The sequence below is a fragment of the Arvicanthis niloticus genome, chromosome 22 (assembly GCF_011762505.2).
Source record: "Arvicanthis niloticus isolate mArvNil1 chromosome 22, mArvNil1.pat.X, whole genome shotgun sequence".
In the NCBI taxonomy this organism is placed as follows: domain Eukaryota; kingdom Metazoa; phylum Chordata; class Mammalia; order Rodentia; family Muridae; genus Arvicanthis; species Arvicanthis niloticus.
Genome location: NC_133429.1, coordinates 7,615,564 through 7,643,304, shown reverse-complemented (window position 1 = coordinate 7,643,304; position 27,741 = coordinate 7,615,564). Strand labels below are relative to the sequence as shown.

General features: G+C 41.7%; 1 protein-coding gene across 1 annotated transcript in view; it reads left to right on the top strand.

The window, feature by feature from the left end:
* Positions 1-23,020, top strand: part of Cry1 (cryptochrome circadian regulator 1) — a 51,636-nt gene extending 28,616 nt beyond the window's left edge. The window contains exons 3-13 of the mRNA XM_076919803.1: positions 4,472-4,614; positions 7,122-7,306; positions 7,896-7,984; positions 9,071-9,211; positions 9,293-9,604; positions 11,110-11,261; positions 11,591-11,793; positions 11,899-11,997; positions 21,395-21,466; positions 21,539-21,646; positions 22,405-23,020. Of these exons, the coding sequence (XP_076775918.1) occupies positions 4,472-4,614; positions 7,122-7,306; positions 7,896-7,984; positions 9,071-9,211; positions 9,293-9,604; positions 11,110-11,261; positions 11,591-11,793; positions 11,899-11,997; positions 21,395-21,466; positions 21,539-21,642 (1,500 nt within the window). The 3' untranslated portion in view covers positions 21,643-21,646; positions 22,405-23,020. The remainder of the gene's footprint in view (positions 1-4,471; positions 4,615-7,121; positions 7,307-7,895; positions 7,985-9,070; positions 9,212-9,292; positions 9,605-11,109; positions 11,262-11,590; positions 11,794-11,898; positions 11,998-21,394; positions 21,467-21,538; positions 21,647-22,404) is intronic.
* The last annotated feature ends 4,721 nt before the right edge of the window (positions 23,021-27,741 follow it).

Sequence of the window (27,741 nt, the reverse complement as noted above, 5' to 3'; positions counted from 1 at the left end):
GATTACTTGTGTATGCACATAGGAACAACAACTTTCGTGTGAATAAGAATGTATGGGATAGCTATGTTTGTCTGTGCTAACTAATCTCTGCTTTAACAGTCAGATGAGAACCTTCTGTTCCATGCTTTATTCACACACTGGAAATCATTTCATATATCTTGAGTCTTTTATAGAGTTCTATAGTAGTAACATGTATAGCTGTATTATTATTTCTTTTGCTAGTTTTCTGTTGAATGTTTGGCTATTCTTTATTTAGGTCTCTTGCTAATACAGGTGTTGACAGTGAACATCTTTGTTCACATTTATGTTCCTTCTGAGATAATTTTTTAAAAAGATTTATTTATTTATTATGTATACAGTGTTCTCCCTTATGCCTGCATGCCAGAAGAGGGCACCAGAACTCATTACAGATGGTTGTGAGCCACCATGTGGTTGGTGGGAATTGAACTCAAGACCTCTAGAAGAGCAGTCAGTGTTCTTATCATCTGAGCCATCCCTGCAGCCCCATGAGACAATTTTTTTTAAACGAGGGCAATGATGGTTAATCTCAGTTGTCAACTTGATATTTAAAATTACCTGGGAGATAGGCCTCTGAGCATGATGATGGGGGATTGTCTTGACTGTGTTGGTTGAGGTGGAAAGACCCATCCACTGTGGGTGGCACCATTCCTTGCCTGAGATCCTGTCCTGTGAATGGAGAAGTTGAGCTGAGAAGCAGCAAGGTTCATCAGTCTCTGCCTCTTGTAGATGTCATGTGATCAAATTGTTTCAAGGGTCTATACTCGAGGACTGTGAGTCACAGTAAACCTTTTCTGTCTTAGGTTGAGTGTGTTCTTATCACAGCAGCAGGAAAAGACACTATGACAAGGACATCTGGAATCAAAGGATTGTAACATTGAAACTTTACTGATAAAATAAAATGATAGTACTTGGGAGTTTTGGTTTGTTTTGATTTAATTTGAAACAGTCTTACTGATCTCCCGGTTTTAGTCCAATGAAAACTTCTCAAAGGGGAAATTTGGTCTAAGGGAAGTTAAGTGAATTGCCCAAGATCATACAGTTAGCTCGTCTCAGTATCTCAGAGCAGACAGAAGCTGATTCCCCTGACTACCCTTTTATATTCTCCCTTCCTACTTACTGCATATATGCTTCCTAACTGTATATCTGTGTATGTTGCAGCTATCTGAGTTTTGTAAAATTGCCTCCTCTTCCACCCCTAGGGTTTTTGAGACAGGTTTCTCTGTAGAACAGGCTGGCCTCAAACTCAGAGATTCATCTTGCCTTTGCCTCCCCAGTGCTGGGATGAAAGGCTTCTGCCACTGTGCCCAGCAAACTAACTAACTTCCTTCCTTCCTTCCTTCCTTCCTTCCTTCCTTCCTTCCTTCCTTTTTTTGCTAGGATGAAACATTTAATACCTAGCTAGTATAAACTGCTCACTACAGTAGAGTTCGCATCTAACCTAGGTGTGTGGAAGAGTTTTAACAAGAAAGCAGACTAGAAATAATAGCAATACCTCATCCACAGCTTATAAAAAGTGGAGAAGTAAATGTCTTCTAAGATTTTGGTTATTACAAATACCAAGATTTCTGTTTTGTTTTTAGAGAAACCTTTCCTCAGGCATGCAACTTTTTTTGTATTGTGTTGAATTTTCTTCTCTGAGACTGGAGCGAGGGCTCAGTGATTAAGAACACTCACTGCTCTTCCAGAAGACCTGCATTTGGTTTCTAGAACCCACATAACAGCTCATAATCACCTGGCGCTCCAGTTCCAGGAGATCCAGTGCCCTCTTCTGGCCTCTGAGAACACTGCATGCGTTGTGAAACACTTCATACACGCAGGCAAAATGCTCATACATATAAAATAAAAGTAAGTAATTTAAGCACATATTTTTAAATTTTTTCTTCTGGATAGAATAGCATTTTATTGTTTCAAGCCATCTTACACAGAGTCGGTGGATCATTTAGCAGGAAAAGCCCTTGTCACCACATCTGTCAACTTGAGTTTGATCTCTGGACCCACATAATTAGAGGAGAAAAGTGAGTCCTGCAAGTTGTCCTTTGACCTCCACATGAATGTTGAGGCATGCACACTCTCACACATACATACTAATAAATACATTTACTAATGAATATAATGTAGATACGTGAATACACACACATAAGGAGAGAGCGTCCATTTATTCCGCCTTTCCCTTCAGCAACATAAAAAGGAAGAGCTCTGCTGGGTTTATTCACTGTGTCGTCAGTCAGTTTGATGTACCTGGTATTTGTAGAACAGGACATCCAGGAATTATAAGAGTAGACAGATGCACAAAAAACATTTACCAGAATGGACCAGACTCTCATAAAATAGGCATCAGACAGTTGAAGTCTCACAGATTGTACTTTCTGACTTCAACAGAATTAAATTAAAAATCAATAGCAAGAGAATACCAACTATGTATAAGTATTCGGGAGAAAGTTAATAGTTTTCAAAATTATAGAAAGGAAGGAATCAGTGAAGTGACTTTCACCTCAAAGATGGAAAAGGAATAATAAGTCAGTTACAAAAGGACATGGCAGAGAAGAAGGACCTTTCTGGAACTATTTGGTGTATAAACACATTTAATGTTCAGGGAATGTTCTTCTCTCTGGCTTTTCAGTTTTTCTTACAGAGTTGTTGACTAATTCACTCCCAGGGAAGAAGTGAGTGATGGAGAGTTTAGTGAGCGTAGGGGGAAGCATGGCGAGTGTGCCTCGGACAGCTCCTGTTCTCCTCCACATGCACTTCCTCCTCCTGTGTCCTGTTTGAGAGTGACAGCTCTTAGTGCAAGGGAGGTGCTGCTTATGATGGGCAGAACAACAGGTGATGGCAAGTACTGCTGTTCACTTCAGCAGTGAACCGTCAGCAAGCTGATCTGTCCTAAACCTAGTAATACTTCCTCCAGCTTAGCTTTACTGATGATGCTTCTTATATCTTATTTTACCTCTCCGATGTGCATGCCTGAACTCAAAAAGAAAAACTAGCAGGAAGTATTATTTATTGATTCACCTCAAACACCATCAGGCATATTAGCTCTCAAAAAATACATAGAACTAATTACAAGATACTCATCAGGCAAAAGGTTTTCATGACTGAGACAATAAAGAGCTCCAAGAAACACAGCTAAGTGCAACAGAATCAGGAGGACATCGGCTACCGTGCACACAAGTGCACACATGGAAGCCGTGGTGCTCAAGTTCACTGTATTTTCACAGACATTTTTCTAAGATAACTAATACATGCAGCTGCCAGGAACTGTAGGATACTGGTATTGATGGTGTGTAAGTCAAAATAGCTGAACATGTGCTCATCTATCAGAACTTTAAATGTGTTTATTTTTAATTCATTGATTGTTTCTCAAGGATTTCTAGGAAGAAATAGAATAAGGGCCTAAATATGCTTTAAACGTATATACTGGGCTAGATGGCCGAGCAGTTAGGAGAGCTTGCTGCCTTTCTAGAAGACCTGAATTCAGACCCCAATGCCCACAGTGGTCTGTAACTCTAGCTCCTGGGGTCTGATACCTCCTTCTGCCTTCCGTGCTATCCACACACATGAGCACACACTTGAAAAAAAGTAATTGAAAGTAACCAGCTGCAAAATGTATAATATGAATTTAGAAGGCTTTATTAGGAACGCCTTTGGTCTGTTACAATCTGGTATCATATAGTCAGTTAAGTAATAGTAGAATTATAGGATTTCTTCTCCTTTTTGAAGCAAATCAGAATAGATTTTAGAATTCAACAAAACTTGACTACCTTCCTGAGAAAATCATTTAATTATCTTAAGTCATAGTTTCCTTATTTATAGAGACTATATATACAATTGTATATATATATAGTATATATTGTATATTTTCTATATACAATATATATTGTATATATTGTATATTTTCTATATATACAATATCGGTCAGGAGTTGCTGTTTTTATTCCTGGTTCCAAATTTTTTGCTGCTAAGGTTTGTAATGATGGGAAATTAAACGCTCATTTTCGACAGAACAGTTCATGCACATCATCTACCAAAGGCTTGTTAGCGCTCCTCGAGTCCACGGGTGGGGTCATGTGTTCTGTTCCATGAACCTGAGCATGTCCCTGGTAAGGAAATAGTTACTTTATCTGCAAAATGCCAAACTGAGGTGCTTTTCATCCAGAATTAAGTAAGGTAATGTAGGTAATTAAAAAAGAATGCTACCTAAACACTTTACATAAAGAGTACATTGAAGTATATTGCTAGACTGGCTCATGCCAGGCACAAGCCTGAAGTCTAGTTAGCATATATATGTCATTTGCATATTTTCACATTGATAAATTTTATAATTTTCTTCATATTTGAAACTTGATTTATATATAATCGTTTGATACGGATTTTGAACTTCTTATTTACTGTTATAAGAAGAACATAACTATAAATTTGTAATGTGTTATTGTCCCTTTTTGTTATGTTTTAGGAATGGAACATTACAAAGCTTTCAATTGAGTATGATTCTGAGCCTTTTGGAAAGGAACGGGATGCAGCTATCAAGAAGCTGGCCACTGAGGCTGGCGTGGAAGTCATCGTGCGCATTTCACATACACTCTATGACCTGGACAAGTACGGCTTTTTTTATTACAAGAAAATATATAATGATATTACCATCTTAGACATTTTTAGGTACATAATTGAGTAAGGTTATAACAATGGGAAGTATTAGAATCAGAATTGTAAGAATTAAATGGGTTTATTTATATCAAGTCCTTAGCATTTTACTTAGCTGCTGTGATGTTTATTCACTCAGTTGTAATACCAAAATTGTAGACACAGTGCATAAGATAAAAATATTTAGCGCTTCAGTTTTAAACTAAGAAATGCTGATTTACACATTTTTTCTTTTTACTGCTACCTTGATCCACTATTAGCACTTTCAGGGCTGTCAGCATAATTAAATAACAGCTTACCATATCCATATCTTACTTTGATATATTTTGTGTGATTTTGTTATATGTATACTAGCTTATCCTTTCATTTAGTTGAGATAAGAACTGAAGTAATAACCTACTCAGAGTCCTCTGAAGGAACCACAGCATCAGACCCTGTCTGCCAGTGTGTCTGTTGACGGGATGTGTGCTACTGCCAGGGATGCTTTGACTAACAGTCTGTGGACAGTTGGAATGTAGAAAGTAACCCGTGCTGAGAGCTGAGCTCCATGAGCTGTGGAAGCTTACAGTGACTTCTGGCATGAAATTGTCTTTATAAACATGAAAATTCACAATTTATGTATCTTTTAAGCAATTTTAGCTTTTAAGTTATTTACACATTGTACCAAGGAAACAAAACTAAGTCTATAAATAACAACAAACTGATTTTACTTGTGTTAGCAAGTAAATGAATAAAACCATCATTAGATCTGGACAAGCATCTTCCCTTGGTGTTGACTTACGTGTGCTAGACCTTTTGGTAACAACACCTCATCTGGTCCCAGTTTTCTTACCATCAGTGGGTGAGCAGGAGGAGACAGAATAGGATGAGAGAAGTTGCTTCTAAGTGGGAGACTCAGCCATATCATAGAATTAGTTCTTATTGGTTTGATTGTGAATACATACCAAAGGGGTGTGTGTGTGTGTGCGCGTGCGCGCGTGCGTGCCTATGAGAATTGCTGGTGAATAATTAAGAGATACTTAATAGTGTCATTTTAGCATTATTGAGTTCAACAAGCTTCATTATAGCCTATATGTAATCTTAAGATATTAAACCAAAACAAACTGTACTTAGAGCAAGGAGGATAGCTTTCCTGGTAGTTTCTTCCTGTAGACATAATCAATAATATACAGGGTATAAAGAGAAATACATAATGTTTTGAGTGAAGAAATACTTGATTAGCAGTTTTATTAGTTATGTGATCTTGGCTATTTTATTCAACCTCTAGAAGGCTTTCATTTCTACATCTATAGATGGTAAAGCTGGATTTTAACTGTAATTATAAGCAAATAGCTATAAGGAAAAATGTAATTAGTTACTCTGAAACCATGTCTAGACTTAATGCAGACCTTCGGGGGCGCTGCTGGCTTTTCTTTTCCTAGAAGTATGGTGGGATTGAGGTACCTAGCAGTGAGCAGTGACCACTAATGTACTTAAATATAAATGACTTGGAATTCAGGGTGCATGTTTGCTTAGTATTTCTCTCCTTACCCATGAGGGTGTTCCAAACGCCCTGGTGGATTTGCAGAACCACTGATCACATTGAGCCTTGTGTCCACTGTGCTGTCTGTCTAAAGATCACACTATGATAAAGCTTGGTTGTAAATTATAAATTATAGGAGGCTAACAATAATATTGAACAATTAGAATAGTATGCTACAGTACATTGTGTGAGTCTAGATATAATATTTTTGCAGCACAATTGAACACAAGTAATTGAAACCACAGAAAACAAAAGCCCAGCTAGGGGCTGCTGCTGGGTAGCAGATCACATGTGCTGAGATCTGTAATAAGAGCACACACAACAGAACACAGCATATAGTCTTCAAGTCCATAGAGGAAATGGGGACACAGGAGAAAGGGCAAGAGGAGACAGGGTTTCTCTGTGTAGCACTGGCTGTCCTAAACTCACTCTGTAGAGCAGGCTGGCCTTAAATTTATAGAGACCTACCTACCTCTGCTTCCCTCCTGAATGCTGGGATTAAAGGTGTGCTCCACTACTGATAGCAAATTTTACTTTTATTGATTATTTTTGTTATAATTATCAGCCTATTTTTGTTTTGTCAGTGCCTCTTGAGATTTCTTGAATTGGTTTGTTTTCACTTGTCCACTTACTAACTTCTATATACATAGCTTATAGGCTAGTTGAACTATTTTGTTATTTTTTTAGTCATAATCGTAAATATTTGTCATCAATGATTTGATGTTTGCATACTGTATTATTTGACATCTAGTAGATATCTAGGAATTCAAGAGAATGGTTTTAGATTCATTAACCATTTCTGAACACATTTTCTGGTCACATCAGACGCTAACCTTCAAAAGATTTTAATTGATAAATTTTCTGACAGTAAGCACTTCTGAGCTTATCATCCAAACTATATCATCATTTATTAACTGTGTCTTACTCACTCTTGTAACAGGATCATAGAACTCAATGGTGGGCAGCCACCTCTAACATATAAAAGGTTTCAGACTCTCGTGAGCAAAATGGAGCCACTGGAGATGCCAGCAGACACCATCACGTCAGATGTGATGGGAAAGTGCACGACCCCTCTGTCTGATGACCATGATGAGAAATATGGAGTTCCTTCCCTGGAAGAGCTCGGTGGGTGCAGGGGTGACAGTCACCCAGAGGGCGTGGGCAGCACAAAGTGGGCCTGATGGGTAGAGAGATCTGGGTGGATCTGGGAAGCTTTAGGGGGGTGGGTCAGGGGAGTGGGTGTAATCAGAATGTGACGTCTGAATTCCCAAGTAATTTAAAAATATATTTTAAAATGCTTAGTAATCATAAATCACTTGGAAATTTCACTTCTAATGTATTTTTACTGGAAGAAGAGAAAAGTAAAGGGGAAAATAAAAGAAAAACCTAGTAACCAAAAATACCTGTGCATTCTTAACATGTGACCTGCTGTCAGGTGAAGATGTGCATCCTGAAGATAGGAGCTGTACTGTGGTCTTTGGGGCAGGAGTCTGACGTGGGTGGGGCCCAAGTAGGCCTGTGCAGTCCTCTGTAAGCCACTGTAAGCCAGTGTAGGCCTGTAGACTTGTGTCTATTTGTTTATCTTTATTTTATTTTTGCAGAGTAGTTTGTTTCCCAAGTAAGTGTGGTCAGGTAGAAAAGTTTTGTTTTATAATAATCACAGTATTAATGATCGTTTTCCTTCCTTTGTTTCTTTCATTTTTTTTTTCCTTAGGCTTTGATACAGATGGCTTGTCCTCTGCAGTATGGCCAGGAGGAGAAACTGAGGCACTTACTCGTTTGGAAAGGCATTTGGAAAGAAAGGTACAATGTAGATTCCAAATGAACATTTCAGAAATTATTTCACTCTTGTTCAGATGAGGTCAGGCACATCCAGAGAATCTTGCCTGTAAGCTTTAAAACAAAACCAAAACAAAATCAAAACAAAACAAAACAAAACAAAAACCCTGTTGACCAAAGAAGACTGACAGCAATGGTTACAGCAGCACAAGTGTAACGTTTGAAAATCACCATTAGTCGTCGCTTACATGCCCTTTCCTCCCTCTGGCTTATTCCCGTTACTGGTGTCATGCTGTTGCTTCTGTTCCTTCCCCTGTGTCAGCCGACATAAGGAGCTGGAGCAGGATTCTGCCTACCGCACTGCTCCTCTGTCAGGACTCCAGTGGATTCCATGATACAGTTTCACTTGTCTATTTTGTTAGTAGCACTGTTAATGCATATTGATTGTACAAATTAACAAGATGCACATGTATTGATCATGTTCATCTACCCTCTCAGACACTGTTCCCTTTGCTGACAACCCTCATCCTTGAACTCTCGGGTCACTTACTAAAGCTTGTTCATAAGTTATATGCATCAGGAGATGAATGTACTCACTAATGGTAAATAGTATCATTGTGATCTGCTATAATAAGTTATTTAGAACCTGTAAGTTATTTGTGGAATTTTCCGTGTAATGTTTTCCAACTATCATTATTTGACCATGAGCATCTGAAACCTTAGGAAAGGCAGTGGTGGACAAGGCACACCACTGTATTCCACTTTTACCTCAGCGTTCAGAGAGACAGGAGGAGGTGCTTTACTCCTGATGCTGGGGATCCGAAGGTGCTTTACTCACTTACTTCACATGTCAGGGAAAGACAACTCACCTTTAAAGTCCCTTTCTAAAATGACTAAATCAGATATTTATAGCTGGGATAATAATACATTCTTCAAAATCCTCAGTTTTGAAGTGTGTGTTTGTGTGTGTGTGTCCTCTCCTTCCATGCAGTGTTGGGGAGTTCTTGGCAACATATGCTTTACACATTACTGAGCTTGCCCACTGGGGTAATTCTGAACACTCTTTTAATGTGATTACAGAAGTTGAAGTGTTTGTCTCTGTGTTTCCAGGCCTGGGTGGCGAACTTTGAAAGACCTCGAATGAATGCAAACTCGCTTCTTGCAAGCCCGACTGGACTCAGCCCTTATCTCCGCTTTGGTTGTTTATCATGTCGGCTGTTTTATTTCAAACTAACAGATCTCTACAAAAAGGTATTATCTGAAGTCAGAGTAGATTTTTTGAAATACTTTAAATTTTTTTTTCTGATAATACTTTTTTGTTTTTATTCGCAGGTAAAGAAAAATAGTTCCCCTCCCCTTTCTCTTTATGGGCAACTCCTGTGGCGTGAATTTTTTTATACTGCAGCCACAAACAACCCACGCTTTGACAAAATGGAAGGGAACCCCATTTGTGTTCAGATCCCTTGGGATAAGAATCCTGAGGCTCTGGCCAAATGGGCAGAAGGCCGGACCGGCTTTCCGTGGATTGATGCCATCATGACACAGCTTCGTCAGGAGGGCTGGATCCACCATTTAGCCAGACACGCGGTTGCCTGTTTCCTGACTCGCGGTGACCTGTGGATCAGTTGGGAAGAAGGGATGAAGGTAAATGTTCTGATTAGTCTGTGGCTGCACTGAGATGTGCTAGTGCACATCTGAAATCTGAGCAGCCTGGGAGGCTGAGTGAAGGGAGGCGTCACCAATTCAGGGCATCTTGGGCTGCAGTGTGAGGTGGGCAAGAGCGTGGCTTGTGGGGTGCAGGGGTGTAGTTTAGCTTTCCAGTGGATAAAGCATATAGTGCCCACAGTATAGACACAATTTTCAAGAGCAAGGGCTAGTTACATTGTGTAACCAAAGTCAGTTCTACAGTTAAGCCATCCTACTAAGGGCTGTTACTGTTCAGCACTCTGGCCTTGTATGGTAGTACAGGCCTGCAATCCCATGTACTGTATGATAGACATGGGAAGACCTGGACTACAGGCCACCTGGGCTACATCATCGGCCTGTCTCTAAGAGTAAGAAAAGTAATTTATTGGATAGATGTATTTATAGGTGGCAGTCTCTGTCGTACTCACCCATGAGCTCTTAGAAATAGTGAGTTCACATTTGCATGAACTGTAAACTACGTCATCTTACATCACATTACCATCTCGCTAATCCTTTAATGCCTATGTTGAAGCATATGTTTCATGACGTGACCATGTAGTCACACTTCAGACCTGTGTCGTGTGTTACCTGTCTAGCTAGTCAGCAGTCTTTCCAATTCAAGGGATATTTCGTTATTTAAAAAAAAAAAAAAAAAAAAAAAACTTTTAAAAATGTATGTGTATGTGGTTCTGTGGGGATGGGTTAGAGGACAACTTGTTGGTTCTCTCTACCATGTGGGCCTGGGAATTGCACTCAGGGCATCAGGCTTGGCAGCAAGCTATCTCATCTCCTCGGGGACTGTTTCTGACCCCATTCTTTAGTTTTTAATTATTAAGGATTTGTTTTCCATCTCATATCTCCTAGTACCTACTTAACAAGTTTATTAATACATTATTTAGTTATATTTTCTTTAGATCAGAGCATTTGAAATTTAAACTATAATGCTACTGCATTTATGGTACCTTAGAGTGGCATGTTCCCTTTGTCTATGCAGTATACCAAGCTTCTAGATTTTTCTTTCTGATTTTAGTTGGTGATATTTTTGCTTTCTTAAAAGTGGGATACTATCCTTTTTTTAATCTACTAATATCGTACAGCTCTTTAAAACTCAGTAATTTGGGTGATTTTTTTTTTTTTTTTACTCTCCCCACAGTAGTACTTCCAAGGATATTGTCTTAGTTATTTTTCTATTGTCATGACCAAACACCATGACCAAGGGAACTTAGAAACAATAGCAGTTAACTAGGGTGATGGTTTCAGAGAGTCATACAATCTGTGGCTGTCTTGATGGGAGCACAGCAGCAGGGAGGCGGGCGTGAATGTGGAGCCGGCGTGCAGAGCTTACACCTGATAGAGCTTTCAGTTGTATGTATTTCTTGTCTTGAGTTTTGATCTACAGTGGCCTAAGAAATGCTGCTTTGGGTAAACATGTGTAAATTGATTGGTTACTGTTACTTCCCAAGGTCTTTGAGGAATTACTGCTTGACGCAGACTGGAGCATAAATGCTGGAAGTTGGATGTGGCTGTCCTGCAGTTCCTTTTTCCAACAGTTTTTCCACTGCTACTGCCCTGTTGGTTTTGGTAGGAGGACAGATCCCAATGGAGACTATATTAGGTAAGGCAAGGGTGGCCATTGTTCAGTTTGAAATAGCTAATCCCAGGAAGAGCTTTTCCTGCTTAGCGACCCTTCAGCAACACTAGCACTCTCTAGTCTTCCGGGGCGTGGCAGCACACACCTTTAATCCCAGTACCCAGGAGCAGAGGCAGGCTCATCTCTGAATTCAAGATACTCTGTATTCTTGGTAGGCAGCAGAACTGAGAAGAGTAAACATACCATTTAAGTGATACTGATTTGCTTTTTGTCATTCATGGTTCATATTTTGTTGTAATGTATTTATAATGTAGTTCATTTAAAAAAAAAAAATCCCTTCTTTCTTCCAAAAGGCGTTATTTGCCTGTCTTAAGAGGCTTCCCTGCAAAATATATCTACGATCCTTGGAATGCACCAGAAGGTGTCCAGAAGGTAGCCAAGTGTTTGATCGGACTTAATTATCCCAAGCCCATGGTGAACCATGCTGAGGCCAGCAGGTTAAACATCGAAAGGATGAAGCAGATCTACCAGCAGCTTTCCCGGTACAGAGGGCTAGGTATGTCAGTCCCCGTCCCCTGGGCGGCTGTGTCTCCTTGCCAGCTGCAGAGCTATCGTTGAGTTTTTCTTGGTCATAATTTAATAGGAAAATGTTTCCCTTCAGGTCTTCTCGCCTCGGTCCCTTCTAATCCTAATGGGAACGGAGGACTCATGGGCTACCCTCCTGGGGAGAACGTCCCGAGCTGTAGCGGCGGCGGCGGAAGTAAGTGACATGTTTCTGAACTTGGGAACTAACATAAAGAGGGTAATGACCAAATACTTCAGTGAGCCTTGTTGGATAGGCTCGACTTTTTAAAGAGCTGTCTTTAAAATTACAAGTTGTTTGTGTACATGCATACAAGGTAGGAGCACGCGTCCCCTCCCTTCCTCCCTTGGTAAAGATGTTAAAGATGCAGGTGTCATTGCATGTGATTGATGCGGAGTCAAGCTAAAACCCTGTAAAGTGAATGATAAGGAGTTCTGCTTTGTTTGTTTTTATGTGGTTCTGAGAGCAAGCTCAGGTAAGCGCTCTTCCACTAAGCAACTCCACTCTCAAGATCAGCTTGAGTACAAAGTGACACTCAGATCTGTTTTCAGAATGTTCGTTCGTTTTCACTCTGACTAGATACACATCAGCTAGAGAGCAGTTTAAAAGGTTGGTGGTCTGCAGACCTAGCTGAACCATCACCATGTGCCAGCATCGTCCCTGTGCATCTTTGTTTGTCCTTCAAAGTCTTGTCTGAGAAACTGTTCATTTCTTAATCAATTTTCAGTGTGTGATAGTAGTGTCAAAAGTCCCTCTATGGGCTGAAAGATGGTTCAGTGGCTAAGAGTGCTTGCTGCTCTTACAAAGGACCCAAGTCAGATTCCCAGATGACACAGCAGATGTCTCACAACTGCCTGTAACTCCAGCTTTAAGAGCCTGACACCCTCTCTTTAGATACCTCTTTAGATACCTGCGCGCACACACACACACAGTGTTCATAGAAACAAGCAGACACACAGACAAACGCAACTTAAAAATACTTATCTGTGTTCCTTAGAAGTCAGTGTATATTGGAAATTTACATCATTACATTAGTTTTCTAAGGTTACAACCAAAACTCATGTGAGACTGAGCAATAAGGTTCAAAACAAACATCACTTCAAAAATGCTTTTTTATTTTAAGATACAGCATGTTCTAAGCTGTTATGAAGAATAAAGCTTTTTTTCTGTTTTCTTCTTTTTTTATATAGTGCTGAGAATTGAAGCCAGAATTTTTCTGTGCTGTATTCCCAATCTGAGACTAAAACACCTATAAGAAGTAACTATTTGTAATCAGAAAGTTCCTATGTCTCTATGAAAGCTGCATGTATGCTATCTTCCAAAGATTCCTTTTGTGGGGAAGAAAACACATGTTTTTTCCAGCCAGTCTTGTACCCAGAAGTAGAGGATTGGGCTGCCTCTGGCAGTAATCTCGGGACGATTAGAGGTGGGCTCTCACTTGAGGAAGGCTAGCTGGCTTACAAGACTAGTAAGTAGTTGCGTCAGACTGAATCCAGTCCAGCTCACGCTTTCTGCATCAGGAGGCCTGCTCTGCAGATGCAGTTCTGCATGTACTGTTTATAAGGTAAAATATTTCACTGCTGGGACATGACTCACCCCGAACAGCTGCCAGTGGTGACAGTTCACTGCAGGCGTGTTCCTCTGCAGGACTCCTATAATTTGAAGTAAATCTCTGTATGTTGTTTTGAAAGTTCTTTCAGATCTCTTGTTCAGTTCTCAGCCTGCCTTGTCAGCTCCCACAGAGTGTGAGAGACAGAAGCTCTGGGGAGTGCTCTGATGGCAGGCAGGAAGCAGAGGGATGGGCGCTAGGTGGCTATAGGTGCCTCGCTGGGGACCTGTGAAGGACCACGTTGCTCTGAGCCCTTTGTTTGAGTTATCATAAAGGCTAGTCACAAGAGCAGGTTAAATTGAGCTAGTTTTGTTTCATAAATGTATAAAATAAGATCTTTTTCATGTTACAGAAGTTACTCATGAAATTACTATAATAAATTAAATAAATAAATAAATAAATAAATAAATAATTGCCTGCACTACCTTTGGGGATGTTTCTCTGAGGTGTTTAAAGGACATAAAGGATATAAACCCACATAGTACTTCCGGTCCAAAGTGTAGAGGGCAAAAGGTAAGGAGCTCTAAGTCGCAGCCTCATTGAATAGTGTGCCAGGGAAAAAGCATGGAGGGCCAAGGGAACAGACAGGGCTGGTTTCAGAAGATGGTGGGCTGGTAGTCTGCTGATTGTCAGATAGAAGCAAAAGCATTTAGAACTAGTCACTGCAGTGTTGTGGAAAGATCTCAGGGTTCAGTCTGCACGGGCAAGCCTTTCTTTTGTCAGGAAGCCTTTCCTGACTTGAGAAGATGTACATGCTTTTAACTTCCGTTGCTTCATGCCCAGCACCTGCCTGTTCTGTGGGCTGTTGTCGTCAGTGCTGACATTCAGGATCCTCAGTGACACTCTTGTGCAGTGCACTACTGCTAAGCTACACATGTACCGCTCTCCGAGGGATTTTTTTTTTTTTTTTTTAATGACTAGAAAGTTCCTAATCTCTGTAGTACAAATAACATTTTTTTTTCATTTTTACACATTTTTATGTGTAGGAAAGTAGCCATAGACCCAATTATGTCTTAATGTACTTTTGTTTTTATATTTTCTAGTAGGAAAGTGATTTAGTTTTAATTTTATTTTTGGTGTACTTTTTTCTATTGAAAATTGTCTGTTTATCAGCATTATTGCTCATCAGAGAACTGCAGACTGAGCACTGTGAGGCAGTGCTTTGCAAATCCCCATAAAGTGGCCAGCCACGTATCACCGAGTCCAGGATAGCGTGACAGCCTGGAAAGAGCCAGGCAGACGGGGGTAAGATGGTTACTATATACCTGCTAGGGTAGAGGGGAAGTGCTAATACAGAGGAAAAGCCTGAAGTGTGAGGGCTTTGGAGAAACTGTAGTTTGTGAAAAGCAAGGATGAATTTACTGTATAACCCCCAAACCCCACTCCCAGCTACTCTCCCAAAGAACACACATGTTCCCCATAAGCTAACAATGTCTTGTTTATGACAACTTAATAGTAAAAGTATGTAGAGTGCTCATACAATCAAATGTTATTTATAAAATAACAATAAGCTAATATGTGTGTTTTATGTATGACCTCAAAAACCTCTTCTGAGCCAGATGGGAAAAATAACATCTTCCAAAAGTGGCAGCTCTTCAGAGCAGTGCTTCTTGACCTTTCTAACGCTGCGACCCCTTAATCCAGTTCCTCATGTGAGGTGACCCCAACCATAAAAGTATTTTGTTGCTGCTTCCTAACTGTAATGTTGCTCCAGTTATGAATGATAATGTAAACATCTGAGTTTTCTGATGGTCTTAGGAAACTGTGAAAAGGTCGTGACCCACAGGTTAAGAATCACTGCTTTAGAGTAAAAAGTAAGTTAGTGTTTACCTTGGGTGCAGGAATGAAATGACTGCGTGGCCAGGAGGGACCTTCCAGGTGTGATAGGAAAACATGAATTTAGTGCGTGTGAGGTGTGCTGTAAACCTACGGTCCTGTGACCCACTCACACCTGCTAGCCTCACCTCAGGGCTAAGGCAGCAGTCTTCCAGGTGCTTGTTTTCTGATTTTCTGCCCAACTTAGTCTCAGAAAACTCAGTGTCCTGGGGCAGCCATTGCACTTGCCTTTGTACCATGTGCTTTGCATAGACCCACCCCTGCTAGGCAGACACTAACATACCCTTACATAGCAAGAACTCATTGTGAGTGCTAAAAGGTAGGGTGTGTGTGTGTGTGTGTGTGTGTGTGTGTGTCTGTGTGTGTGTGTGTCTGTGTGTGTGTGTGTGTCTGTGTGTGTGTGTAGATGTGTAGATGAACCGGTCTTCCTCTGGTAAAATGTGCTTGTGAAGTTGAGTTGCCTCATCCAGTTCACCTTTACTCTTGATAAAAGTCACGAACTAGCCTGGCAGTGGTGGCGCACGCCTTTAGTCCCAGCACTTGGGTGGCAGAGGCAGGCGGATTTCTGAGTTCGAGGCCAGCCTGGTCTACAGAGTGAGTTCCAGGACAGCCAGGGCTACACAGAGAAACCCTGTCTCGAAAATACAAAAAACAAAAACAAAAAAAAAGTCACGAACTAGTGCTTGTGAGACTCACTGTAAACCCCTGATTGGTTGACACTTCATTTCTAGAAATTGCATGCTTTTGTTGTTTGTTTTTTTTAAATATTATACAGGGAAATAAACTTGGTATCTGGAAAACTGATAGCAAAAATAATTCTTTAGAAGCAATTGTTTCTGTTTTCTGTGGGCAGGTGAAATTTATAGGATTAGAAGATTAGAACTAGTGATTTTAATAACTGTGGTATTTAAAGCTCAAGAACCTTTGTTTCTTTGGAGATAGGGTCTTAATGTAGCCCAGGCTGCTTTCCATGGAGTCTCCTGCCTCTGCCGCCTGGGTGCTGGGATTACAGCCATGTGCCCAGTTTTTATGAGGGGTTGAGGATTAAAGCTACATCCCTGCCCCGCTCCTTTTTTATTTGAGAGTCTGGCGCTTTGTCTTAGGCCCTCAACTCCATTGTCCCTCAGCTTGCAGGGCCTGGGATCATGGACATGATAATAGCTGCCAGGTTTGGTGCTGTGTTTTGCAAATGAGTACTCATAAGAAACCATGGATTTGTTTCAAAAGCAGAAACTCTGCTCTCCCAGATGCCTGATGAACTGAGTTTAATCCCTGGGACCCATTCATTGGCCAAAGGAGAAAATTCCTGAAAGCTGTTCTCTGACCTCCATACAGGTGTGCACACACACACACACACACACACACACACAGGACACAGTACATGCACTGTGCATACACATAAGCTTATGCCACATTCTCAGCCATTATATTGTTGTGTAAGTGGAGGGATTACTTGAGCTCACTGTCAAGGATGGACTCTGCCATGGCAAGGAAGCGATGACGCAGGAACTGAAGGCATCGGGTCACATGACATCCACAGTGGAGAAGCACGCGCCCGGCGGGTGCTGCTCCTCAGCTCACTGTATTCTTTCATTCAGTTGGGATCCTAGCCCATGGTAAGATGCTACCCATGAGCATGCCCAGAGACTGCACGTTGACGGTCTTACCCACCATAGCCTTTAGATGACTGTTAGAAGGCCTATCACACGCTCCTGTCCCAGACTGCACATGAACATGTAATGAATAGTAGGCATATGTGATTCATTTTAGGAGGAAATTAATTTTCAGTGTAATTTAGAAAACTCAGAAAAATGTAAAAGAGAATGCCTATAAAGTTGTAGCTGCTGTAGTCCTTACTAAAATGTCAGAACCTTTTTTCTGTTTGAAAATTTCATAGATGCAGATAGTGTTTTGATCAAACCCACCCCTTTTCTCTTTCCTCCAGTCCCCCATCCCCACATGGGCAGTCCAGTTTCCTGTGCTCTGTTCCTACAACTCAGAGTTCCCGTGGTGCTTCCCATGCACAGCCATCCACAGGAGCCGGGAGCTCTCAGGACCCACAGCCTTCAGTAGCTCCTCCAGCTCCTCCCGCATCAGTGCTGGGCTTTTGTGTGCCCTGACTCTGTGTAGGTCTTGTGCATGCAGCCATAGCCATTATAGTTCCTGTGTGAGACTTTCCTGTTGTAATCAATTTCCAGTGTATTTTATGAAGCTTTTGCCCAATCTGTTTGAGTTTTTAAGTCACAATTTTGTGAAAAGCCCATTCTGTGCCATTGTCTATAACATAAAAGGAAACAGTGCTTTTGCCCTTACAAACCTGTCTGGAACAAGATTGTTTTTCCTCAGTGCAGGAATCAAATCACAGTCTTGTGCATGCTCTGTAGTCTATCACCTGAGCCATGCCTTATCCGCACAGGTAAACTGGTTTTGTTTGAGAGACGGTGTCTTATTGTATAGCCTGGTGCAGCCTCAAGCTCAAGAGCAGCCTGTTGCCGCCTCCTGAGACCTAAGATCACAAGCGTATATCCCCACACTTGGTAGGAAATACTTTTTAAAGTGAATTTCAGGTGGGCAAGTTGACTTAGGAAGGTGCGTGCCACCAAGCATGACCACCTGAGTCTGATCCTTAGGATCCACATGATAAAAGGACAGAACTCCCATAAGGTGTACACACACACACACACACACACACACAGAGTGTAGGAAAACCGTATTTTCATTTCATTATATCTTACATGCATTTTTTGAGCATAACTACAATAAAGACCTTGAAGACATAGGGATTTAAGGATGTCTCTCCCTCCTTCCTTTCTTTTTCTTTTCTTTTCTTTTCTCCCTCCCTCCCTCCCTTCCTTCCCCCCTCTGTGTGTGTGTATGTATGTATGTATGTTGGTCCAGCTGTTTTAACTCAGTACGATGTTTTCAAGGATATTCACTTAGTATCTAAAGAATGAATAGAACTGATGAACTTGAGAAACTGAAACCAAGGTTATTATTTTATGCCTTGTAAGGACCTTCCTGTGACTCTTACCAAAAGTTGATCTGTCTCTCCTCAGAATCAAAAAACTGTGTCCTAATAACACCTGTAATTAGTAAGCCTGCTTACTCCTGTAGTCTGAGCCCTGTGGTGTAGACCCTGTGTCTTTAATAGTTATATCGTAGTATCTGCAGCAACTGTGTGAAACACAAATGAATAAAGCAACATGGGAAGTGTAAGTCCGATAAGTGAGGATGTGTTCTTAGCAGGGACTGATGCACCCTTGTACCTGGAAAGGCTCTTAAGGTCAAAGCCAGCCTGAACTACATGATATGGCCTGATCTCAGAAAGAAATGTATTGCTGACCTTTTATTGTAATACATTGTGTTACATAGAGCGTGAACTTACCCTGTATCTGTCTCTGGATGTACATGTCAGTGACATTACAATACATTAACATAGCTTCGTGAAGGTGTAGACAGTGCTGTACAATCATGCATGGCAACAGTTTTTAAATATGGTGACCCTTAGCCCCGTACAAGTTCACATGTTGTGTGTTTTCAGTATAATTAGAAAATGACCATTCTGTGAATGACAGTATCAACATTTAAAAAAAAAATTTAAAAAGGAAACAAGAAAAAAACCTGTGAATTAAAGTGTCAACAGGAGTGTTTCTTTTCTTTTTTTGTTCATTTTTCTTTTTGTTTTATTTTGTTTTGTTGGTTTTTCCAAGACAGGGTTTCTTTATGTAGCCCTGGCTGCTCTGTAACTTGCTCTGTAGACCAGGCTGGCCTTGAATTCAGAGATTTGCTTGCCTTTGCCCCCTCAGTGCTGGGATCAAAGGTGTGCACCACCACCACCTGGCTTGCTTCTTTATTATAGTATAGAGATATCCCTTCCCAGGGATGGTGGTGGTTATCTGTGGGCCAAGATAGCCAATTTTCAAATTCTAAGTACCTGAAAAATGGAATTTCTTATTCAAAAAAACTTGATGAGCATTTAATAGAAATATGTTGTCATGAAGCAGCATGCACAGGCCTGCGTGGGTGTGCACCAGGTTCTCTGCCTATGTATATTACAGCTCTCAACTTAGTATTTGTATCGGAATCCTGAGTGTGAGAAAGAGTGGGTCTCTTGTCCCCTTGTGCCTGCTCTGGGATTTTTTCCCTCCTGTTGGGTTTCCTTGTCCAGCCTTGATGTGATGGATTTTGCTTTGTCTTACTGTGTTTTATTTTGTCATGTTTGGTTCTTATCTCTTTCAAGAAGCCTGTTCTCTTCTAGTGAGAGACAGAAAGGGAGAGGATTAAAAGCATGTGCAACTACCACCGGCAAGAATCTATTTTTAGTAACAGGGAAAATAAGTGAATAAGTGTCTTTTCAGTATTCCTTTCTTTCTTTATTAAATGGAATTCTGCTGTGTGGCCATAGATGACCTGGAACCTGCTGTGTAGACCAGGTTGGGCTCAGAGTTGCGGCGGTCTTCCTGTCTTGGCCTGCCCAGTATTGGGATTGCAGGTATACACCACTGTGCCCTGCAAAACAAGTATAGTTCCGGGGTGACATGGGCCATGTGGCTACATGTCTTCTTTTTCTCTGGTTTGTTTTGCGTTACTGTTTGTTGGTTTGTTGTGGAGCACTTTCATCTATCCCTGTCTGCCCTTGACTCTGTGTGTTGAATGTCTTCTGCCTCCTGCTTTTGCCTCCCATTTCTGAGATCACACATATGCACCCACACCCACATATATGAACCACACCCACACATATGCACCACACCCAGCTTACATATGTTGTTCATCATCTGGGCACACTGACTGAAAGACAATGGTTCTGTAAAGCTTTTCTGATCTAGAAAATCAGTTTCCTTACATCACTATTTTCTTTTGGAAAGGGTTGTTAAATTGCTTACGAAACTGCTCCATGTGAGTGTCTTGCCTTTGTGATCTGAATTGTTTAGCTCTCAGCTGTCAGACCCTTACTCCCTCATCTCCACTGAGACACATTTTTAAAGGGCTGTGACAGAAGGATGTGGAACCGAAGGGCAGGGTGAGGGACCAGGATCTTTCTCACTGCTGCTGTGTGATTTCCCTTCTTGGTCACTTAGTCAGGGTTTTACTGCTGTGAGCAGACACCATGACCAAGGCAAGTCTTATAAGGACAACATTTAATTGGGCCTGGCTTATAGGTTCAGTCCATTATCATCAAGGTGTGAGCATGGCAGCTTCCAGGCAGGCATGGTGCAGGAGGAGCTGAGAGTTCCCCATCTTCATCTGCAGGCTGGGAGGATACTTGTGTCTAGGCATCGAGGATGAGGGTATAAAGCCCATGTCCACAGTGACACATCTTCTCCAACATGGCCACACCTGCTAATGGTGCCACGGCCTAGGGCAAGCATATACAAACCATCATAGTCACGTTTCCCGGTATACCCGGTTTAAAAACAACAACAACAACAAAACCTATGCTAGAAAAGGAAGACTGAAGAGATAGCTTAGTAGTTAGGAGAACACACTGCACTTGCAAAGAGCCCAAGTTCAGCTCCCAGCCCCCCACTTTGGGTAGTTCATAACTGCCTCTGACTCCAGCTCCAGGGGATGCTGCTGCCCTGGCCTGTGTGGGACCTGCACTCACATGCACATACCCACATAGAAATGCATAGCTAATACAGAAAACCTTTTTTAAAAGTAACATGAGATGGTTCACTCGGCAGAGTGCCTGCTGTGCAAGGACTCAAATGTGTAAAACTAGGTTAGTGATGCACATCTGTAGTGCTGGCACCAGCAAGAACTAGGAAGCCCAGGAGCCCACTGGCCATGCAGTCTAGCCAATCGGTGAGCTCTGGGCTCAGTGAGAGGCTCCTGTCTGAAGAACTAAGCAGGAGAGCAGCAGAGAAAGATACCTAACATGAACCTCTGGGCTGTACACATACGAACAAAAATACATACATGTAAACATTGCATTCAAAATGAAAATAAAGTGTGTTTTGCCTTGAACTGCCAACAGTTTTCCTGATTTAAGATTGTAATTTTTTGACTGAGTTAAAATTGAGAAAAGTATATAACTAAACTTAAATACAAAAGCTAAAAATTGGCTTTACAGTCCTAATACATATATGCCTTAAGTTTTTAAGTCATTTTCTTTTGTTTTAAATCCAGATTGCTCTCAAGGAAGTGGTATTTTACACTATGCTCACGGAGACAGTCAGCAAACTCACCCACTAAAGCAAGGTAAGGACAGTGTGCTCGAGCCCACCGACTCTCCTCCTGGCCCAGCTCACACATGCCTTTGTAACTGTGTAGGAAGAAACGCCGTGGGCACCGGCCTCAGCAGTGGGAAGCGCCCTAGTCAGGAAGAGGAGGCACAGAGTGTTGGCCCCAAAGTCCAGCGACAGAGCAGTAACTGATATGGTAAATACTTAGGTTTTCTCTATATTGTAGAATATATAATTAAAATTAAGTAATTTCTACATGAGGACTGATCTGTTCTCTACTATGTGAGCAGTTGTTATAAATGCAGTTAATGATGGAACAGGAGAGGAGCCCCTGTACCAGACATAGCACTGAACTCAGAGCCAGGCTTCCAAACCACTGTCTATAGTTCTGAAGAAGACATGGTTCTCTTATGACAGAACTGTGAGCCTCCTCCTTTCAATAACCTAACAAGATCCCTCTAAAACCCTCCCTCAAACCTTTCCTCTAAATACTGATGTGTACAGAGGGAAGGTATTTGAGACAAGGTTATCCACAGGCCAGCCTCACACTGCTGGGATCCTTCTGAGCCATCTTTCCAAATGCCAGGATTGCAGACACACCATAGTCTCAGCTCATCCTGTCATCTTCTGTTGTGCGGCTTTGAAAACCTCATCCTTAGTTTTTTACTCAGTGCTGGGCCTTGTTAGAAGCAGCAGAAATCCTGCCTACATCCAACTTAATTCAGTTTATGATACTGTTTTGTGACTCAGTTAATAAGAAAAGTATTTACATTCTACTTTTGTCAGTTTTTAAAGATTTCCATATCTTTGGTTATCTTCAACTGTTTACATGGTCACTTAGTTTTTATGCTAACCTTACACATTTCCTGAAGTAACAGTCGGTAAATGCTCATCAGTTTTTGATTATTTAATTCTTTGCAATGAAGTTTTACTTGTTTCCCCTTTAAATCACAGAAAGCATGCAGAAGGAGTCTTCGCAGCTGAAGTTGGTGGAAAAGTCAGTACTTTTCATTTAAATTATTTAAAAATGTCATTCATCCATGGAAAACAGTTACATTTTGAACATATTATTTCTAATATTTCTGTGGTTTTTAACTTTTTAATGAATGTCACAAAGGACAAGTGGTAATTTGTATATAAAGAACTTGTTAAAAGATTTGCTTAATGTAAATACAGCCACAGTTAGAATAGACTCATCAGTATATTTTTGATAATTTTTCATGTATGGTAAAAGTTAAAGTTAACAGATATTCTGATATAAATCTCAAGAGTTTTGAGAGTCATTGCAGGAAAGTGGGAAGTTTTTAGACTTTCTTAAAAGACTTTGTTAAAATTTTAGGACACATTTTTCCAGACATCATTGTTTGACCTAATTTTGCAGTCTTTGATAATAATGCTTTAGAAAATACATGTACTCCGGTGCACATGCGTCTGTGGGCGTGGACAGTCTGTGTTACAGCCTCCTGTGTCGCTGTGTGGACTCGCTGTACGCTGCGCTGTGTTCCTTTGTCTCCCCACTCGTTTATTTACAGCCACTGTGACTTTGTTATTAAAGTATGCAAAGATGGAATCTCGTGTACTTGTGTTCATTTCTCATTTTGTTTGCTTGGTAAGAGAATTGCTATGTGAGGTATGATCAGATTACAGACACAGAAGGCACATGGCACCATTTTGAACGAAAGACTAGGCACTCTCACTAGCAGATTGTGTCTGTAGAACTACAGCCTGCCTTGTGTGTTCTCACACAATGGGTTCTGTCGCTGTGAGGCAGCCTGTGTGAGGCAGCAGCTGAGAGTGTGGGTTCAAAGTCAGAGCCTTCCAGTTACTAGCTTTGAGACCTTGGACAAGACTTTACCTTTCTGTCTCCATTTTTCCATCTTAAATGGGAGTAAGGACAGTATCTGCTTCATAGAGCAGTTTCATATAAAGTGCTCTTAGTACTGCGGGCCACACAGCCTCGCCCAGTATATGTGTTAGCTGCAGGCTGCATGTGCCCTGGGTGACATGAACTAGCTGCCCCGTTCCCACTGTCACTCCTTAGTGAGCTCTATTAGGCACTTTCATACTAAAGGCTGTGTTGATTAATCATTGGCTTTTCATTTGCCTGTCTCCAGTAGTAACAAACAGTATAATGGGGCAGTAGGGGGTGGGTCATAATAGGGCATTTGCCTAGAATGTGTAAGGAAGGCCCTACGTTCAGTCCTCACTACCACATAGACACACACAATCAGTGTAATTTCATTGTAAAGGTAACTAAAAGTATAAATTTGACTTAAACAGAAAGATGTTTTTATATGACAGGCATTTTTAAAATATATACTGGATAACAAATTAATAATGCTTAATAAATTCCAACAATAAGAAAGTCGAGATGTTCCAGTTGCCTTTCACTAATTTCTCCTGTGGGCCTGATTATATTATGCAGAGCTGCAAGTCATGGGCCTGAGTGTCACCATCCAGGAGGAGCAGACTCGGTTCTGATAGAAACTCCTCTTGGCATAGAACAGTTCGGCCATGTGGGCAACTGGGTGTTGTTGGGTGACATGTTTTCTCTGCAGAGATTTTCTGAAAGCTGCTCAGAAGGAATCACTAAAAGTAAAGGAGCCAAGGTGTGGATCAGAGTTCCAGTTGGACACTGTCCTTGAATAAAATATCCCCCCCCCCAATCAGCCAAATTAAGTCATCAGAATCTTCCCAGAGGTTGAAGTATTAGAAGTGTTTTATTTCAGCCAGGTGTGGTACATATCTTTGATTCCAGCATGGGAAGCAGAGGCAGGTGGATCTCTGAGTTCAAAGCCAGCCTGGTCTACAGAGTGAGTGCCAAGACAGCCAGGGCTACACAGAGAAACCCTATCTTAAAATAAATTAATATAATAAATAATAATAATAATAGGCTTTCTGACTTTTACCTTAACAGTTTTATTAGAGTTTGAGAGAAAATGTATTACAGGTTAGGTAAAAATCATGGCAGTGCCAGGAGGAGAAAGAGAAAAGGTCATGTCTTTTAAATTGGGTGTGGAATAGAAGTACCGTAGACTGTTAAGGAAAAGGCACGCAGAGTGCAAGCCACTTCAGGAGCAGAGGAAAGACCCAGCTTCCTGAATCTGACTTCTTACTACTTCACACTCTGGAACATTGAGGGAACCAAGCATTTGAACAAACTTACTGTTTCCCTATGTTTTCCTCCTATCCCTAAGGTAGTGACTTTCACATGCACGAGAATGACAACCATTGTTTAGTTACTTTTCGGTTGCTGTGATAAAACACCAGTGCAGCTTATAAAAGCATTTAATGTGGATAGTTGCAGAGGGTTAGAGGTCATGATTGCAGAGCACAGGAAGAGCTGAGTGCTCACGCCTTAATCCATAACTAAGAGGGTCAGAGTGGGCCCCAGGAATAGTAAGAATCCTTTGAAACCTCAAAGCCAGACCCAAGGTCAACCTCCTCCAACAGGGTCTGGCCTCTGTATCCTTCCCAAACAGTTCCACCAACTGAGGCCCAAGTATCCACACAGTAAGCCTGGGAGGACCACCCTCATTCAAACCACTATACCCATTATAATTTTATTTCTTATATGCCAGAGACTTAAGAATTGTCTGATTTTGTTATTTAAGAAAATATACACAGTAGTAGTCTCGTCACCTGCTCTCCTAAGGCTTTTTTTTTTTTTTTTTTTTTTTTTTTTTTTGAGTGTCAAGCCCTAGAAATGCACTGTAAGAAGAGGGCAGAGTCTGAGCCCAGTCATTGGCTGCAGTTGGTTGGTGCAGCTGAGTTAGCATCTACTTTTGCTTACAATGCACAGGTTGTGTAGAGCCTTGTGCAAGCTTCTCGCACCATGATGGTTCTGCTTCCCTCTCCTAACATAGTCTCCTATGTGACTGCATAGTATGCAATCCCAAGTCTTGACTTTTAACGTATAACTTTCTTATACTTCCTTCCTTTTTTTTAATTGTCTGATTTTTGGGGTGGGAGGTTGGTTTGGTTTTTTGAGACAGTACTTTAGACTGTAAACAAAACTGGCCTGGATTACTATGTAATTCCAGCCTGTCTTTGAAGCCCTACTAATTCTTCCCCATGCTATGATTGTAGATGTGACGACTTACTCCTTTTCTATATACTTTCTGTAATTTCCTTTTCCCAAGTGAGAATAACACATCTTAACCATGAATCCCAAATTCTTGTAAGAAAGTGTGCAGTAAATCCATGAATAGTGTTGCTGTGCCAAGGAGGTTATTCGACATCGATAACCTACTCATAGGTAATAGATGCTCAGTTAATTCCAGAGTTTCCTGAAGATCAGAACTGATCCTGAGATGAGGAGTCAGAACTCAGCTATTGTGAAACTCAAGGGCAAGTTGTGGGTTCCTCTAACTAAAGCCCACTGAGTGTAAACCACAAGGCTGTTCTCAGATTTGATTAACATTTCTGGAGTTCTTAACAGTGGGCCAAGCATTGTTCTTAGCTAAGGACATAATGAGGAACCAGGAGCCTCCCTTCCACATGAAGGGGAGATGTCAACCGAAGTGTACCCCAGCCCTGTGTGAGAGACCCTTAGAAAGGCAATGAGTCGGGCTACCAGCCTAGGAAACACCATTTTCCTTGCTCCGACTGCAGACAACACAGGGTGGGCACAGGGGACTCTGTCCTGGGTAGCACTTCACTCTAATTGCGGTTAACATTGTTAATGTGTCTCCGTTCCTGTCGCCCTGTCCAAGGTCCTAGCGCTGCAGTTCTGCACGCTTGGTGCTGAGGCGGCAGTCTGTAAATATTTATTTGATGGACGGATGAAAAGGATTATGGCTTTAGTTAGTTTCGTTTATGAGTTTGGGCATCACGAATAACTAGAATGTAAAGAAAGCACAAGGCAATTTAGCAGTATTTGGGCAAAGTCATCTAGGAGGAAAGGGATGAGCGGCCTTTAGGAAATCAGACCTGATGTTTACAACAGCGATGGACAGGAAGGTCAGGTTTCAACGTTTCAAACTTCTGAGAATTCTGAATGGCTCCACCTTAGAGGCAACAAGTTCTAATCCCCAACCCCTACCTGCCCCTCTCTCTCTCTCTCTCTCTCTCTCTCTCTCTCTCTCTCTCTCTCTCTCTCTCTCTCTCTCTCTCTTGTCTCTGTCTCCCTCCCTCCCCACCCCCCCACCCCCCCACCCCCCGGTTGTGACGTTCTCTAGGGGACAAAGCGACCGAACCACCAGAGTTTGCTGAGACAAGCGCCAGGTGGCACTGGTGGCAAAAGGCCCTGTTGCGTAGCTCGCTGATACCCACAGGAGTCTGTGCCCAGTGGTCTAATTGGCTGTGCTCAGGGATGGGGGCGTGACTTCCTGCTCATCAGTTTCCCGAGCTCTGATTGGTTACCAGCCTAGGCAAAGCCCTGCCAGTTACCTAAGATCTGTTTCCTGGGTGGAGAGGCCTGCGGAACGGGGTGGGAACTTAGCGCAACACCTGAGCCCAGGGGCTCTCCGCGGTGCTCCCACGTGCTGCCCACAGGTGAGCCACCCTCCTCCAGCTCAGGCTGATCCTCGTGCCTGCCTACCGGGGTCAGGGTTAGCAGCTGCCACCGAGAACGTCCCCACGGACACTCCAATTCGGGGCACCGAAAAAGGGAGGCAGAGGCCACTGTAGCGGTCCTTGCAGTGCCCTTCCTCTGACCTACTTTGTGGTTCTTTGTTTTCAAATTGGGATTCACCTGAAACTGTCAGATCAGAATTTAATTGGTGTTATAGAGAGGACTATTTTAAGTATAAAAAATGTATTTCGCACCTCAGGATTGCTTACGAGAGCACTATGTGACCTTTTTACCAAGAGCATCGCAGTACATAGGACACAGGTCTAAGAGGACTGCCATTCTCAGGTGGGCAGCCTTGAGCAAGCTACACCTGCATCCTGACCTCATCTTTAGGGGGAATTGTGGTTTGATGAAGAGTAGAGGTGAGGGTTTTGTTTTTTTTAATACTCTGAATTACTGTTAACTCATTTAATATGACCTTTCACCGAGGAGTAGTGTCCCTATGTTCCCGATGCCCACACTGCTGACACAGAAAGGTGACATTACTTCCTAAAAAGTCACAGCTAATCGGAAATTAATCCCAAGACAGTGTGGCTGCGCTAAAGTAACTCACTTTTGCCCTCTGCATTGTTTCATGGCCCTGATTTGTTAATTTAATGTTATGCTTTGTGCGTCACTTTCTTTGCTCATTACAGGAAACAACAGTCTCCGCCCTCCCCTGCATACACGGTTACTACAGGCTGTTCATCCTGCCCTCCCCTGCATACACGGTTACT